This window comes from Urocitellus parryii, chromosome 5 (genome assembly GCF_045843805.1).
Source record: "Urocitellus parryii isolate mUroPar1 chromosome 5, mUroPar1.hap1, whole genome shotgun sequence".
Classification (NCBI taxonomy): domain Eukaryota; kingdom Metazoa; phylum Chordata; class Mammalia; order Rodentia; family Sciuridae; genus Urocitellus; species Urocitellus parryii.
The window spans coordinates 15,485,179-15,502,336 of record NC_135535.1 but is presented as its reverse complement, the minus strand read 5'-3'; the positions used below and the strand labels follow the sequence as shown (position 1 = coordinate 15,502,336).

The following is a 17,158-nucleotide window of genomic DNA, read 5'->3' as shown; positions in this document are numbered from 1 at the left end:
CTGAAGAGGGATCAAGCTCAAAGGAAGGCCCAGGAGTGGGGGAGGTTGAGAGGCTTGTGGGAAGCCAGTGGTGGCAGTTGGGCTCTGAAGGTTTTCCTGAAGAGCTGTGTGGTTTGGCGTGTGTGGTTCTAAAAATAAAGTTCGTTTCTTTTGACAAGTGGCTCCTGAATTATGCCCAGCCAGACTGCGGCATTTGGTGGCCTGTACCAGGAAAGAACCCGCAACCTTGGCGTTATCAGCACCAAGCTGAGTGTTAGAGGACTAGAGGAGAGGCCAGCGTGGCTACAGCAGAGCAAGTGAGCTGTCCTGAGTTGGAGATGAAGCCTTGTAAGTCACTGTGGGAACTTCAGCTTTTACTCTTGAGTGAGAGGGAAGCCCCTGGAAGAATTGGAGGAGAAAGAGGGGATCTGACTTCTGGCTATTGTATTGACAAGAGATTGTAGGGGGCCAGTACAGCAGTCAGAAAGCTATTGTTATAACTCAGGTGCATGCACGCATTCAAAGTGGAAAGCCTGACCTTACTGATGGATTGGTGGCTTTGAGTCAGACCTCCTATTTTACCTGACAGCTCACCTTATTCTCACAGTGCTTTGTTTGTCTGTGAGCCTTCCCAAGGGTTGGGTTGAGGGCTGAGTCAGCACTCTTCTTCATACCTCCTCTGCAGATACTTGGGTTTAGTTTTCTCCTTCTGTTTCCTCCGCAATTCTTCCCTTCATTCACCCACTTTCAAAGTTGTAGGATTATCTCATGTCCACTGATACCACTTTGCCCATTCTTTCTCATAGAGGTTATTTTAGACCTTAATTCTAACTCTGTAGTAAGCTTAGAGAGAGAAACACTTGTGTTCTATTATTTGGGAATATTCAACACACTCAAGAATGCTGAGTGTGCTCAATTTTTCTTTTTCTGTAGTTTACAGAAATGATGTTAAAATTATTTGAAGAAAAAGTGAGGAGGATTTTTAGAGCTGCCAAACTTTTGGCTTTCTGCAGTTTGGGCTCTTTGATTGATTGATTGATTGATGTGCTGGGGAATGAACCTGGTCCCTTGCCTGGCTCTGCAAGTACTCTTTGATTGAGTGACACCTCCAGCCTTCTTAATCATTTCCAAGATTGAGAATTAACTTTAAAATGTCTAAAACTCACATCCTAAGAATTACCAAATAAATGCTAACAATCATCCCAAGGGTATTGATCACATTTTTGTCAATTCTTAATTCTCTGAGAATAATGTATCTTTTGTCTGGAATGTTGTTGTAGCTAAGATCTGTCACTTTCATCCTTTCCTTGGTCATTGAAACTAGAGGCATGACAGTGGCAAAAGTCTGGTTTTTTTTAAGTTTTTTTTTTTAATCTTTATAAACATCAAAAAAATATCAGTGGGTTTGTTTAAAATAATTGTATATGTTATCATTAAATATTCAGAATACTTTGTTGGCTGATTTATAGAAGTATATTTTAGGTTCATCAAAGATAAGAAATTTTCTCTATTAACTCCCAAAATATCTAGCACAACATTTTATTTATTTATTTATTTTTTTAAGAGAGAGTGAGAGAGGAGAGAGAGCGATAGAGAATTTTTAATATTTATTTTTTAGTTCTCGGCGGACACAACATCTTTGTTGGTATGTGGTGCTGAGGATCGAACCCGGGCCGCACGCATGCCAGGCGAGCGCGATACCGCTTGAGCCACGTCCCCAGCCCCTAGCACAACATTTTACCTATAGTATGGTATCTGCTCTACTTTTTTGGAATAATGTATTAAGTAAAATACCTTAAATGTTCATTGGTCTTATTGGAAATTGTTTGTTGACATCCAAAATCATTGCTCAGATGGTGATACTTGCTCTTCCCAATAAATATCAGGAATGGGGGACCTTTCACCTTTTCCAAATTGGCACCAGAAATTCAGCCCCTGAGACTCAGAACTTTTTGTCTTCATCCAATTTGTGCTGCTATAATAGAATATCTAGCTGGGTGATTTATAAAGAACAGAGATTTCCTAAAATTCTGAAAGCTAGGAAGTACAAAATGGAGGGCCTCACACCTTGTGAAGGCTTTATTATTACATCATCCTCTGGTAGAAGGTGGAGGAGCAAGAGAATATGCTGGCAAGAGACCAAGAGATTGAATCGCAGCCTCAAGTGCTTTTATAATCAGTGTTAATCCATTCATGACCTAACCACCTCCTGTTAGGCCCCACCTCCCAAATCTGTTGCATTGGGAATTAAGTTTCTAGCACGTGCTTCTCAGGGGAACATATGCAAACTGTAGCACTCTTTAACCCTAACTGATCAAACAAGTCGACTAAAACTTTTTCAACCGAAATAGCAAAATGCATATGCCCATACTGAGCACACATGAGAGTCTACCTTCATAGCTCTAGGCAAATTTGTTTACTCATGTAAGTCACTACCATGGGCTTAGAATTGTGCTGGGCTCTCTTAAGGGATATAAAGAAAATTCAACCCTTCACTAATGCCCCTAGGGAGTTGACTATACCTGAAGCAAAGATAGATATGAAGGATTACATAGTTCAGTACTAAATGATATGGTAAAAACCACTGATGATGGAGAAGTTCAGAGTTTATTGTGGATGAGAATAGCTTCTTAGAGTTGGAAAGGCCTTTTAGAAGTCTAGTCTAGATCCATCTCCCCAGTGTAAGAGTTCTTTTATCCTTGGCAGATGGTTTTCTGCTTTCACAGGGCTTGCCAGGGTAGGCCCTCACTGCTTTTTAGGGCATCCTGTTGTGCAGTGACACAATTCCAGTGGTTATCTTGAGTTCCAGTGGTTATCTTGGTTATCTTGAGTTATCTTGAGTTCAAATCACCTTTCTGTGATTTACTCATGTTAGCCTTGCCCTGTCCTATGGGCTGCATTGAAGAAATGTATTCCCCTTTTCTTCAGTGGTCACCCTCTGTTCTGCATTTAAAGAAAGACTTCAGGTTGAGAAAAAGTATAGCAAGAGAAACAAGTTCTTGCAGTCTAACCAGGTGAGTTGTGTTGACCCTTATGCCTTGGTCTCCCTGTCTTTGAAATGGAGTCTGTGCTGAGAGGTTGTTGCTGGTTGTTGTAATGGTATATGGCATGCAGTGAATACAGGGCCTGGCGGGCAGGCATCAGATAACAAAGGCAAGCTGCTGTTGACTGGTTGGGATTTGGACTTGGAGGGGGGATTTGACAAAGATAGGAAAGAAACGTGGGTGACAACAGAGAGAACCAGATCAATGGGGCCTGTTGGCTGACTCGTATCTAAAGAGCAAGGAGAGAAAGAGGCCTCAGTAGCTTTGGTTTTAAATTTGGCAGATGACAACCAGTTTCAAAGCAACTTGTGTCTCATTGAACTTGAGATGAGATTAACAGCATTATTAATTAATTCACCCTTATTGTGCTTTTCCTCTATACCAGCACTTATCCAGCTACTGGAAACACAAGGGTAAGCAAGACTGTCACACACTGTCTGTTCTCTGTAGTTCAGGAACCAGACAGGAAAGAAGTAAACAAAAACATAAGCACAGCAGGTGCCATGGCACATGCCTGTAATCCCAGCAGCTCGGGAGGCTGGAGCAGGAGGATTTCAAGTTCAAAGCCAGCCTCAGCAATTTAGCCAGGCCCTAAGCAATTCAGTGAGACCCTGTCTCTAAATAAAATATAAAAAAGGGCTGGGGATGTGGCTCAGTGGTTGGATGCCTCTGGGTTCAACCTCCAGTACCAACAAAACTAAACCATAAACACCATAATTTGAAATAGTGATAAATGCTTATGTGAAAGTGCTATAAGAATGACTGGTTTGTGGATGGAGTGTGGACTTCAGTTTGATGCTCAGGAGCCACCTCTTTAAGGAAATGATAAAATTTGAGTTGAGATCTGGAGAATAAAAACGAGTCAGCTAAGCAAAGTCTGGGAGAACTAAGTTCTAGAGAGAGAGACAACTTTTAAGAGAAGGGCTCCGAGGCAGGAATGAGTTTGGCTTGTTAAAGGAACAAAAATAGACCTGAGGAAGAATACCATATGAGACATGGTAGAAGAAATGAGATAAGGCACACCCCACAGGGCCTCGGAACCAAAAGAAAGGAGTCTGTGCTTTATTCTAAATATGCTGGTGACCAGTAGAACTGTTGGATGGTTAGTGAAAGCAAAGGAGTGACTAGAACTAACTTGAGACCTGAAGAGCTCATCCTGGGTTTCATTTGGAGAGTGGCTTGGAGGCAGCAGTAAGCAAGGAAGCAGGGAGACCATTGTGGTGGCCTTGGACTAGGCCTGCAGTAGTGGGGAAGTAGAGAGAAGTGACTGGTTGTGGATCTACTCAAGATAGAGCCAACAGGACATGCTGATGGCTTGGGTGTCGGGAGAGGTCAAGAACAGGATTGAGGACTAGGCTTATGGGCTGAAGAAGCCAGTAATGCTGCTTACCTAGTTCGGAAGACTGAAAAAAGGAAGAGTGTTTCACAATTAGGCAAGAGTAGAGGCAGAAAACCCAAGGCTAAGATTTGAGGTACCTGTTAGACTACAAATGAAGGTGCTAATAGGCAATTGGATATAGAGTCCAAAGCTCCAGGGAGAAATTAGGGCTAGAAAAGAAATATGGGCATCATTTGCATGTTGTATATTCCCAGATTTATGACATTTTACTTTTAGTATACAGATAATTTACAGGCATTTCCATCTGAATTCCATTCTTTCACCTATAAAGTTCAAGTTAGACTCATGATTCCTGTTACAGAAGGAGGAAATGGAGGCCTGGAGAGGAGTGTCACTTACCGGATTCAGCCCAGCACCAGCAGAGCCAGGATTTGAATCAGGCTTTTGATTGAGTGTATTTCCCACTCCATTAAAACTGGATAAAGGGGGCTGGGATTGTGGCTCAGCCGTAGAGCGCTTGCCTCACACGGGCGGGACCCGGGTTCGATCCTTAGCACCACATAAAAATAAAGGCATTGTGTTGTGTCCATCTACACCTAAAAAAAAATAAATATTAAAAAAATGGATAAAGCTGGCTCTTTTCTCATTTGTTACCCCATTACCACTTGGCCTCTGGGGTTGCCATGTTCCTGGAAATTTTCCCTCAAAAGAAACATAGCTTGCTTCTGAGACAGCATCCTGACATTTTTTTCTTTCTTTTTTTTTTTAAATATTTATCTTTTAGTTGTAGTTGGACACAATACATTTATTTTATTTATTTATCTTTGGTGCTGAGGATCGAACCCAGGGCCTCGCACATGCTAGGTGAGTGCTCTACCGCTGAGCTACAACCCCAGCCCCATCCTGACATTTCTTGATACTCTTTTCTGTGTCTCCTCCTAGAGATGGGCATCTTTTCAAAATTCTCATTCTTTGTGGATAAATAGCTTTGTATCTACCACCAAATCAAAAATAAATAATACCCAACACACCTTGTTCCAGAGATGCCTGGAATACATACTCCCGAAAGCTATATTCTTGGACATTCCTTTTCTTCTAAACAACTCATTATGAAACACTGTCCCTGCCCCTTTAATTGGTCCTATGGTCAGGCTTAGCTGTGATTAAAATTCAGAGTCTATCAAGAATTTGAGCAGATATAAAAGGTAGTAAATTTTCAAACCCTCAGTTTTGCCCATTCTCCTGATTGTTTTGGCCAAATGTCATAATTAAAGCCAGAAGAGGCAAGGAACTTGGAGAAGGTGTCTCAGACAGCGATTATAGTTGGTTCTCGTGGAATCCTTGTGTGCAGTGAGCGCTGCTGGCAGGTGTCTGTAAGGAGCCACACAATAACCCAGTCGTGTGGGGCCCACCGGCAACTGGCTCAGGTCTAAAGGAGTTGACTGACTGTTGGCGAGTAAAACATGGATGAAGTGCAGAATGAGTTTATATCACCAGTTTTTCTGTTTGTAATTGTCATGAAATGAGCTAATAAAATTTCAGTGTTGTGAGCTTTCAAAGTGTACACGTCACACTGTAATTTCTGTTTCCATCCAGACACATACCTGACTAAAATCAGTGGTTAGTGAACTTAGTTTTCACCACTGAAATGTAGAATTGTTTGGAAATGCTATTTGTTTGTTTTTTCCATTTTGTAGCATCACCTGCAAGTTGACACACATCTTTATGAGTATATGTAAAGTTTATTTTGATTTGATGTGTCTATGAATATACTTTCCTCCTCCATGTAGAGCACTGAATTTCTTGTTCCTGGTAACAGGAAGTAACAGGGCTCTGCAGATTGCCTGATAGTTTTTTCTTAAAAGTTTTATATGACAAAAATGTTGTTAGAAATTCTTTTAGTACATGCTCAATGTATGGATTATATTTCTGCATCTACTGCCTCAAAAATATCCTTTCCACATTAGAGGAGACTTGAAAATTTAGTTTCACAGACATGAGCTTCTATCCTGCTCAAGCCTGATCACTTCAAAAGTGGTAGGATAATTAGCACCTAAATGAAACAAATGGGAAGAGGAAGCCACCCTGCAGTAGTTAAATGCTATATGCTTCAAAAGAGCTCATGGAGATTGAAGAGGGTAGAGTGAGTAGGTAAACTGGAACAAGAATTAGCACTGAGTAATTGGATATCGACAGCAGTGGCATGAGATAAGCAAGACTAATGTAATTGGTCAGAGAAGGCCACTGCAGAAGTTGAAGTAATTTATCAGTAGCTGTTACAGAGGGTGCTGACCCCATAAGCAGCATCATCTTCCGTACCCTCAAAAACAGAGGAGGATCAAGCAGAGTCAAGGGTTGAGGAAGGAGAAAGTGTTTATAAGGAAGGTGGCATAACAACGTAAAGACTACACTAGGGCCCAAAAGTAGGCCAGATCTGCTCTGCTGTGCACTTTTTAAAAAATTTTTCTTTTAGTTGTCAATAGACCTTTATTTTATTTATTTATATGTGGTGCTGAGAATCGAATCCAGGGCCTCACATGTGCTAGGCAAGGGCTCTACCACGGAGCTACAACCCCAGTCCAGCTGTGCACTTTTCAGTTGAGAGAATTCCAATACAGTCCTCTAATGAGACATTCAAAGAATCTTGACAAAGTATAACCTTCCTTTTGGTATTACAAAGTCAGTCATGTGTCTCATCATCAGTAAATCTGCATTGAGTTGGCTCCCCCAAAAGAGCCAAGTCCTCCATTAGGAATCTCTAGAGCAGTTCATCCTTTAGCAGATATGCAAAATAAGGCCATGGTCAAATTATTCAGTAGTAACCTTCTATGTACCGCAGTTGTGAATGTGTTATGTGGCTGTTTATAAAGAAAGGGAAGTATAGTTTAGTTCCAGCTAGGGAGAGGCATGGAAGCCTGAAGTTCTGGTCCCCTCTCCAAGCAATTCTTGAAGTCTAGGACCTTGCAGTGATGACTTGTGTGGCTGATGCATGATGGTGCTCCACAGAGGAAGAGGACAGAACATGGGTGTGGTGTGTTCTTCTGTGTTTTCTCTTTGTGTTTTTTTGTGATTACCTTTATAGATAAGAGACATTCACATAGAATGCTGATTGCAATATTTGGAGCTAGACTTTCTATTAAAATAAAAATAACTTCTATTAACCTCTTTAGTGTAGTTATAAATTACATGGAGGGAACTTACCAGGTAAGTGTCTTGTCTTGAGCATTCTTTTCTCTGATGGCTAGTGCATTAGTTAGATTTCTTGCTTCATTTTTTTTGTTTTGTTTTGTTTTGGTCTTTTTGTTTTTTAATCATTTAGCAAAAATTACACTAGCCTAAGGAGTCCCCACATTATGTTTTATTTCAGTGTTCAGGCATGCCAAATTATTATATTCCCAGATTTCGTCTTTCTTCTGTTGCCATTCACAGTGAGTAAGGAAAAAGTAGACTCCTTTGATGTGGAGGGAGAGAGAAAAAAAGCAATATATCACTTTCCTGAAAGAACATTTCTCAGTCTCTCATGTGAGAAAGGATTAACACCTCCAGCAGAGGTCCTGTAGCTCACAGAATCAGGCAGCAACACCAAGCAGCATTCCTAAAGAGGAAACACTGTATTTGAGGAAGAGCGTTTGTCCTGGCAAACAGAAGCTTCTTAATAACTGCACATCTGAGATAATGGCATACACTCCTCAGTGTCTCCTCCAGGTCCTGAGGACCAGGCAGCTAGTTTAAATGGACTGAAGCCAGCCTTTGTGCGGAACAGAAGTCTAGTCTTAGAAAGGTAGTTTTTCACTTAATCATTCAATGTGTCCATCCATCTTTGGCTGGTAAGGATGACGCATTTGTAGATTAAATGATTTGAAAGATTCATCTTGGATCCTTTCTTTTTCAAAAGAAGTCCCATTATAAAGGTCACTTGCCTCCATTTTGCATTAATAAGTTGTTCAGCAACTTGCAAATTAATTTATTAAGATTTTGATTGAATGTTTCTTAGAAGAAAAGAAAACCCACCCTCTTTCCAACACATCAAAGAATCCTTAAACACTGGCTATAGAGAGGCTGCAGGAAGTTAGAAAATGCACATTCATGTGTGCCAGAAAAGCTAAGAAGAAAGTTTATTTATTAAACAAGGTCTGGTTAAAATTTAGTTTTGTCAGAGCTTTTTTAAAAATTTTTCTATATATTGCTTTTAAAACAGAGAGAGTGAAAAGATCCTGATTTAAAGTAGTAATAATAACAGCACCTTGTACTCATGCAGTACTTGAGACTGTCTAAAATCCTCTCTGCAAGTCTGAGGCTTCAAACAGTCTGGATATCTTTGGCTCCCTCCTCCGCTTGATCCTGCTTGAATGGAAGTTTCTAAGTGGGAGGGGAGATGGGCCCGACAGGGCTAACAGTATGAGCCCCAAGATAAGGTACATGATGCCCAATGATCCTTCAGAGTTTGAATTCAAAAAGAAATTCCAGGAGCTCTCACTTTTGTGTTAGGAAGTTGGGATTATTTTGCACACATAGATGCCTTATTGTAAGAAGAGTTTATTAATTTGCTTTTTAAGAACAAATTTTGATCTTTGATAGCTAGCCTGTAACCCTCTGACCTTTCAGTAAATATCCAACTAAAGCTTTGAAATTAGGGTATTTAGTGTTTTATGGCCCAGAATAAAAATCTCCAATTCTGTTTCCAAATAGTGTAGCCTCAACGCATTTTATTAAGCTCTTGACACATTCAGCCGTGTGTATTTTGTAAAGTTCCTATGGCTATTGTTTTACAATAGCTGCATCCAGAAGCATTGTAAGGGTTTCAATTAATCAGGCTTTTGTGTGCCTCAGACTATGCAAATTTATCACATCAAACCATTCAACTGCTCATGGGAAAGCCGTGTAAAAACTGTATTGTCTTCTACCGCCTCCTCTCATTTAGAGTGATGTTTTAATAAGAAAGCTAATCAAGTTTTCTTATGCATTATTTATCTGTTAACATGTAAGGAAAGCTGAATTAAAATTATGTCAACTGGGATATGGCAAGTGATATGATAGATCTGGAAGTGATTCAACAGCAGAACAAGTTACAGTTTTTGTCTACCCCTTTCCCTGGGGATTATTTAAGGTGGTCATGTGAAAAATAGAAGGTTAATGCAGTAACTAGAAAGAGGGAAGGGAAGAAAGGAGTAACCACCTGTGTTAGCCTTCACATTTTGATCTAGATATTTCCATTTCTGAATGTTTTAAGGCCCACAGAGATGAGTTTATTCAAAGCAAAACGTTTCTTATTTAATAGGAACGATCTTGAAAGCCGCCTGTCCACTTCTTTGGCCCTATTTAGGGCTGTATTTATTGTAGTAAGCTATTTTCCAGTACAAAGCCCCAGCCCCTGTGAAGCTCTGATATTATTAGGAAGCAACGTTCTGATAAAGATAAAGAGCCTGAACTCAGGGAGACTAGCGCTTCTTTTCGCTTCTTTAGCCAAAGTTAGTGCAAGTGATCCTGCACCATCTATTCATTAGGTTGTTCTCCTTGCCTTTGCTAGCATGCTTCCTGCTGAGAGTAATTTCATTTCTTATATAATAATAATTCCTGTATTTAAATGGAGCCTTTCTCAAAAGACCAGTAAAGTACCTCTCAGACATTAGCTCATCTGTGCTTCTAACACAATTGCCTTAAGAGGTAGTTGATAATTATTCCCATTAGAAAGACCAAACTCCTAAGGCCCCCAACTCAGAATATCTGTTGAACAGCAGAATCAGATTAAAGTCACTTGATTCCTTGCTATTCCACTCTCCCTTGGTCTGAGGGCCAAGGAGTAATTATCTCCACAGATGGCATTTCCCCCACATTTATAGACTTCATCAACACTGGGTTATTAGGAGGCAGAAGAGCATACACTCCTTACCAAATACTTGCCCTCTTCTTGCACTGTGACTCTACAGAAAAGTCAGAGCATCTTTTCACCTTTTGTTCAGCACAGAGCATGTTCAGCTGTGCAGAGTACATGGACTTATATGACAGTTAAGTTTATCTACCAGAAGTAAAAGCAGGTGATTTAGGTGTTTCTTGGTGGTTTCAGTAGACCTTTCTGCCAGATGTGCTCTGTACCACTTAGCACATTTGAATGCAGCAAGGAGAATTGTATAAATGTGCTAGTTTGAAATATTCCACTTGAATAGTCAGCATAGGCTACCTCTGCCTATCTGATTTTGAAGTCCTAAACCTCTTCCAGTTCCCACCTCCTCATAGTACTTGTGGCACTGCATCTGCTTAGTAATGGCTAACCTGTCCATCAGCAATTACATATTGAAGTCACATCAGAAACAGCTCCTTTTTTTATTTTTATTTTTTAGTTGTAGATGGACACAATATCTTTATTTTGGGTTTATTTATTTTTGTGTGGTGCTGAGGATTAAACCCAGGGCCTCACATATGTGAGGCAAACGCCCTACCACTGAGCTACAACCCCAGCCCCAGAAACAGCTCTTAAATTAAGGATGTCATTACCATTGTCTTCTCTAGTTGTTGTTCACTTTCCTCTATTGATAAGGTTCTGGAGTGCTTTAATTTTTTCTAACATTTTTCTTCTTAGGTTCTCATCTATTCAAATTAAGGTAGTCCATTACACAGATTCAATAACTAAAATTAATGTTAGAAGAGCCAAAAATGACTTGAATAATTTAGTTACTATTTATAATTGGAAATACTTTTTTAAGAAAATCAAATTATTCTTAAGGCCACTAAAGTCAATTTCTGTGTCACTCTGTGAAGCCACAGAGATGGAAATAGAAAACTAGTGTAGGATCCTGCAGTGTCTGGGGCATGGCACAGTACTGTGACTCTGGGTCTTGACTGGGTTGACACCCACTTATAGCCTCTTCAGAATCCCTACTTTCTTCCTTTTTACAACTTGAAATTAAGGTCAGTGATGATGGAATAATGTTCTGATGACTGGGTATCTGTAGTACCCCTTTTCTCTAACATTGTGAGATCTGGTTTTCTTTTTTATTTGGTTTTTGCATTTGTTAGACGTCCTGAAGATCTGTCTGTGGTCTGATTTCCAGTAGGTCCCAGTGAGTGCACTAAATGTCCTCGGCATGTTGACTGGTGTATTTGCCTTTTACTGCCAGGAGGTTGTGCTATAAACAATGGGATTGAGACACAGCATGAACCAGGGGATGAAATTTTATTTTAAAATCTGAAATGCTGTGTAAGCATTTAAAGTATGAATTGGTAATTGTCTCACAACAGCTTCCATTAGATATGGTTTATTTGTAGTCCATCCTCTTTTCAGGAATCCAGGGGAGTGTTAACACACTGAAGCGTACCGCATATCATTTACATTTTTAGGCCAGTACTGAAGGAAAGTGACCATAACTTTTAAGCATTCTTAATACTGGAATGGATTTTATTCCTGTGTCCCTGGAGAAAACAGAATTTTAATTTTCCATTGGAAAGTAAGAAACTTCCCCACTTTAAGGACTCAAGTACTTCTGACTCAGAGAAATATCCTTAAAAAAAAAAAAAAGTCTGATTCTAAGGTTGAGAAGTCTCTTTTTGCCCCTAATGAATTCAGCAAAATGCAAACTTTTAAAAATCATCTGTCTAATTTGAGATTCGAGATCGTCAAATTCTGTCTAAATATTTTGTTTTAACTTCTAAGCTCATTATGGCCTCTTTGTGTTAACTCGTATTAAAATCTGTCAGCTATGACTGGTCTCATAAGCACAGTCAGCGGACCAGAATAAGTTAATTATTTACTTGTGTCACTAATGCTCTTCATCTAATGAAATGCACAGCTGTGTTAGATCTGCAGTTGGATGTGTAGCTCCCATTGTCCCCCAAGTCAGCAGAGGGTAGAAGCCGCAGTGATGGAGAGCCCTCAGTTCTTTCTGCTGTTCGGGCTTTCTGTGTCGATTTCATGGATCTTTTATCATTCACTTTCACACAAAACAAACAACACAGGCTGTCTGCTATGGGAACCATCTTGGCATATAAAAGGGTTTTCAGAGCCTAAAGTAATTTTAAGTTAGCGAAGATTTAATTTTTGGCTTACAGGTGCCCTTGGTTCAGATACAGCCAAAGCAGTTCCTACAAGGGAATGGAAAAATCGGAAAGCTACTTATGTTGGTTTTTTTTGTTTTGTTTTGTTTTTATCAAAATGTCAGAAGAGGGCAGATAAGAAAAAAACTTCTCAAAAAGGAGACTGTGTACTAAATATTAAGTTTCAAGGAAAGTTATTAAATATTGTGAGTATTATTTTTGCTTTAGTAACATAATGAAGTTAAATTTCCTTGGTTAAATGAGACAACTAAAACTGAAAATACAAAGTGCAAGTCATCTCTCTTCCCCCCACCCCCGCCATCTGAGTATGTCGTGCTTCCATGGTCATTTTTGTAACTTCTGTCCCTCGCTTCTCACCTTCTCCTGTGGGAGGGTGAGAGGCCTGGTCTACATCCTGAGCAAACCCTGCACCCCTGTGAAGCTCTGCCAAGGGTGGCTCGTTTTGCTTTAGTTTTGTTTTCAAGGATATAGTTGAACCCTCCATCCTCTCACCAGCCAAAATGTCATTCTTAGCCAGGCGTCCCAGGATCAGTCCCTTTAGGAGTTGCCGTTTTTAACATTTTGTTCACTCCTATACAATGTTGTTGTCGGTGTACCTAGATTTACAATTTGATCTCTTTCAAAGCAGATTTCCAAGTAGCCCTAGGGTTTTGTCAGATAATTTCAGTGTGGGTAAGATGGATTTTTAGAGGAAAGAAAAGAGGGTCACACACTCTGCTTGATTTAAGTTCTAACACATTGTAGTAGAATTTGAAATAAAGTGAACTGAATGACTGCTTCTGTTCTTGTAGGAAAGCATACGTTCTTTATAATAAACAAAACCATTTCAACCAAAATACCAATTAAAATAACTCTGTGCTCTAGAATTCAGCTCCTCAGACCTAATTACATCTTGTTGGCAGCCTCTAGAAATTGGAGTATTAATAACTAATATGAAATAAGTAGAAGGCATGAATGGCCATCTTTTTCCCGTAGACTTTAGCTCTTCACAACTATAACAAATCACAAAAATTTTATTTTAAAGTAGTTTGAAGGGCTCTGTGGTATAGTACTTGCCCAGCATGCCTGCACAAGACCCTGGGTTTGATCCCCAGTACTGCAAAAATAATAATAAAGTAGTTTGAATAGTTATATAGAAGCTGAAGTGAGGAATGAAAAAATAAGAACAGTTTTTCAATAGGTGCAGATGGTTGATAACTCCGCAGACAGGGGAAAAAAAGAATTTTATCTTACTACATTATGAGAACTTTTTTTCTTAATTCAGTGCCATTGTAGACTAGTTTTCCAATTCTAAATTATGTGATTGTGGGTAAAAATCTAAATTCTATTTTTTCTCCTCCTCTCACGAAAAAGAAATTCCAAGAATTAAAAACAACTTAGCAACAAAGTCCCCTATAACTTTAGAACAATATTAAGGGAGTAATAAACCACAATTAATTTAAGAGAACATCAGTCATTTGCAGAGAATTGTTAGGTTTTTTTGTTTTGTTCTGTTTTCATTCTTAGAATTCCATTTCTGATTCTAACATTTTTCTCCAAGAATGATTTGGCATTTAATTTTCATGTTTATCTTTACAAGTTCAAAGATTGCTTTTTTAACATGCTGTAAACTATAGGAATTAAAATTCCTTCAGGCAATATAGGCTCAGCCAGGGAAGTCCTGGCAAGAATCAGCCAACCAGCCAGTTCTGTGAATATCAGCCACAGTTTTTTAAAACTATATTTTACATGCCCCTCTTGTTCAATCAGTTCTGTGTTGGATTCCTGTAATTTGGGTGTAGAACCTCACAGATCACAGCCTAACTGGCAAGGAGCAAGATTGTTGCCGATTTAAAGCTTCAGGGACTTCGGCTCAGGTCCCAGGGAATTGCTGCTCTTTGGTCTTCGTGGCACAGGAGGGTGGGCAAGCAGCCTGACAGCATCATTGTGTATCACGCCAGCAGGACAGTCCACAGGCTGCAGTTCTTTTCTGCAAGGAGAGTCATTTTTGACTGTCTAACAGGATTGCTGGAAATTGCTTTTGTTATTCTTGATAGAGACGATAGGGCAAATTTTAAAGCAGTAGAAATAGAGATAGCAGCAGGAAGATCCCAATTAAGTACTGTATTCTTTTTTCTGCCAGTTTGCTTTATGTTGCATGAAATCTTCTCTCCCCCAGGTGTTTGTGGTTTGATCGTCCCCCAGGAGGATATGCCATTTTGTGATTCTGGCATCTGTCCGGACATCATAATGAACCCACATGGCTTCCCATCGAGAATGACGGTCAGTTACCTTTAGGCTTTTGAGAGGCACAGCTTTTAAGGAAGAAAGCAGGCAGTTAGTTTAGTTGTAGTAAGTGGAGGTGATGAGACCCTGAAACTGAGTTTTAAAAAGATTCCTTTGACCCCCTGCTGGATAAACAAGCTCCTAGTCCCTGGCAGTTCTGGGCCACTCTCTTCTACAGAGAAAAAGGAGCTCACTTGCACAACTGGAGTCTTCTGAGTGAGGTACTTATTAGCCTTCTGCAGAGAGCCCCTTACACCAAATCTATGTGAGTCTCCCTTTCAAGGCCACTTGGCTGTTCTCCTGGCTCCCCCTCTTACTGGCCGATGGCATTGGACAAGTCACTTTATTCCTTTACTTCAGTTTCCTCATCTGGAAACTGAGGGAATAATGTTACCTAACTTGTAAGGTGTTTGAGATGTAGAGAATTACACCATACATGTCAAGCTGTTTCAGTAGAATGTGTCACACAGCAAGAGATCAATGAATACTGCTGCTGTTAATTTATCATTGTTATTAATTGTGGTAGTCCCATATCCTGTTGGGAGAATAAGCCAGAGATAAATAAGCAAAGAGAATTCCTGTACCACAGGGAGTTACTTACTTAATTTGTTCACATCCCACAGGTGGGAAAGTTAATTGAGCTGCTGGCCGGCAAGGCGGGTGTGTTAGATGGCAGGTTCCACTACGGTACTGCATTCGGAGGGAGTAAAGTGAAGGATGTATGTGAGGACCTCGTTCGCCATGGTTATAACTACTTAGGGAAGGACTATGTCACATCTGGCATCACAGGGTGAGTATGCTGTTGAGCCACTTTCAAAAAAAAAAAAAAGGAATGGTTGTATTATAATAGAAGGTTAAGAGCCCTTAAGGTGTATTCTGTCAGTATACCTTAAAGAGTGTACTTCAAAACTGGGCATGATGGTGCATGCCTACAGTCCCAGCTACTCAGGAGACTGGGGTGGGAGGATCACTCAAGCCCCAAAATTTGAGTCCAAGCTAGGCAACAGAGCAAGACCCCATCTCAAAGAAAGAAGTATGATTTAAGGATTGAGCATTAAGGTTTAAAGAATAAAACTTTACTGTTTCAAGAATTCTGATATAAAAAAATGAAAATGTAGGCCTCTCAGTGTCACCAGTTGCTGTGTGCACGCGGAGGAGGACTGGGCTAGCTCGTAATAAACACCTCTTTGCTGCTTAAAGAAAATGAAAATTTAGAAAACTGATAAATTGAAGAGGGCTATTGGAATGGTTATAATTTTAAAAGTAGAAAAGATTTAATTTAACAAAATATGAAACACCTCAATCGTATATAATGCAGAGGGTTTCCCTTAACTGTTGGACTTACTCTACATTTATTTGACTATCAGACAATTGGTACTTTGATATGTGGCCTGAGGTCTAAAGTTGTGTTAAACATTTAATATGCGTTTGGCATCAAATGTATAAAAGTAAACAAAATTCCATTGTGTATATATGCCACATTTCTTTATCCATTGGCATCAAATGTATAAAAGTAAACAAAATAGACATGGTCCCTTTGCTTGAGAGCTGACCATTTAAATTTGTTATTAGACATTTAAAAATACACAAAAGGCAACTTCTCAGTGGGGCCAAATATGACTGCCACCCCTTACTGTCATATTGTCCCTCATTGCCCTCTGTAGCACTCTGGGCTCTTGGTCTCTTTAGTATTCTAGTTCCCATGCTAGCACAGGGTCTGACACACAGCAGGTGCTCTAGAGGTGCTTGTTTTTTTTTTTTAATTGATTTTTTAAAAAATTAATGACAGCAGAATGCAATACAATTCTTATTACACATATAGAGCACAATTTTTCATATCTCTGGTTGTATATAAAGTATGTTGACACCAATTGATGTCTTCATACATGTACTTTGAATAATGATGTCCATCACATTCCACCCTCATTGCTAACCCCCTGCCCCCTCCATTTCCCTCCTACCCCTCTACCCGATCGATCTAGAGTTCATCTATTCCTCCCATGTTCCCCCTCCCTACCCCACTATGAATCAGCCTCCTTATATCAGAGAAAACATTAGGCATTTGGTTTTGGGGGATTGACTAACTTCACTTAGCATTATCTTCTCCAACGCCATTCATTTACCTGCAAATGCCATGATTATATTCTCTTTTATTGCTGAGTAAAATTCCATTGTGTATATGCCACATTTTTTTTTATCCATTTATCTTAGAGGTGCTTGTTAAATGAAGAAATGCAAAGAAGTAGATCCACCCAAAAATAGGTCTCTCCAAAATGAAGACAAAGGAGAGATTAGAAGATGCCTGTGAGCAGGCGAATATTTGAGATAAGACAGATATTTAAGCTGAGATGAGGAGGATAGGCCACTTGGAAAGTTTGATACAGAGGAAAAAATATGTTCAGCATCTTTCTAGAGAAAGAAATTAGTAAGTTCTGAGAACTGGAAGAGAGCAGCTAGCTTCCATGTGAGGGGGCTAAGTAGA

At 39.7% G+C, this 17,158-nt stretch overlaps 1 protein-coding gene across 1 annotated transcript in view; it reads left to right on the top strand.

The window, feature by feature from the left end:
* The window catches only part of Polr3b (RNA polymerase III subunit B), a 128,473-nt gene that overhangs the window by 91,922 nt on the left and 19,393 nt on the right, over positions 1 to 17,158 (top strand). The window contains exons 24-25 of the mRNA XM_026397570.2: positions 14,570 to 14,673; positions 15,300 to 15,466. Of these exons, the coding sequence (XP_026253355.2) occupies positions 14,570 to 14,673; positions 15,300 to 15,466 (271 nt within the window). The remainder of the gene's footprint in view (positions 1 to 14,569; positions 14,674 to 15,299; positions 15,467 to 17,158) is intronic.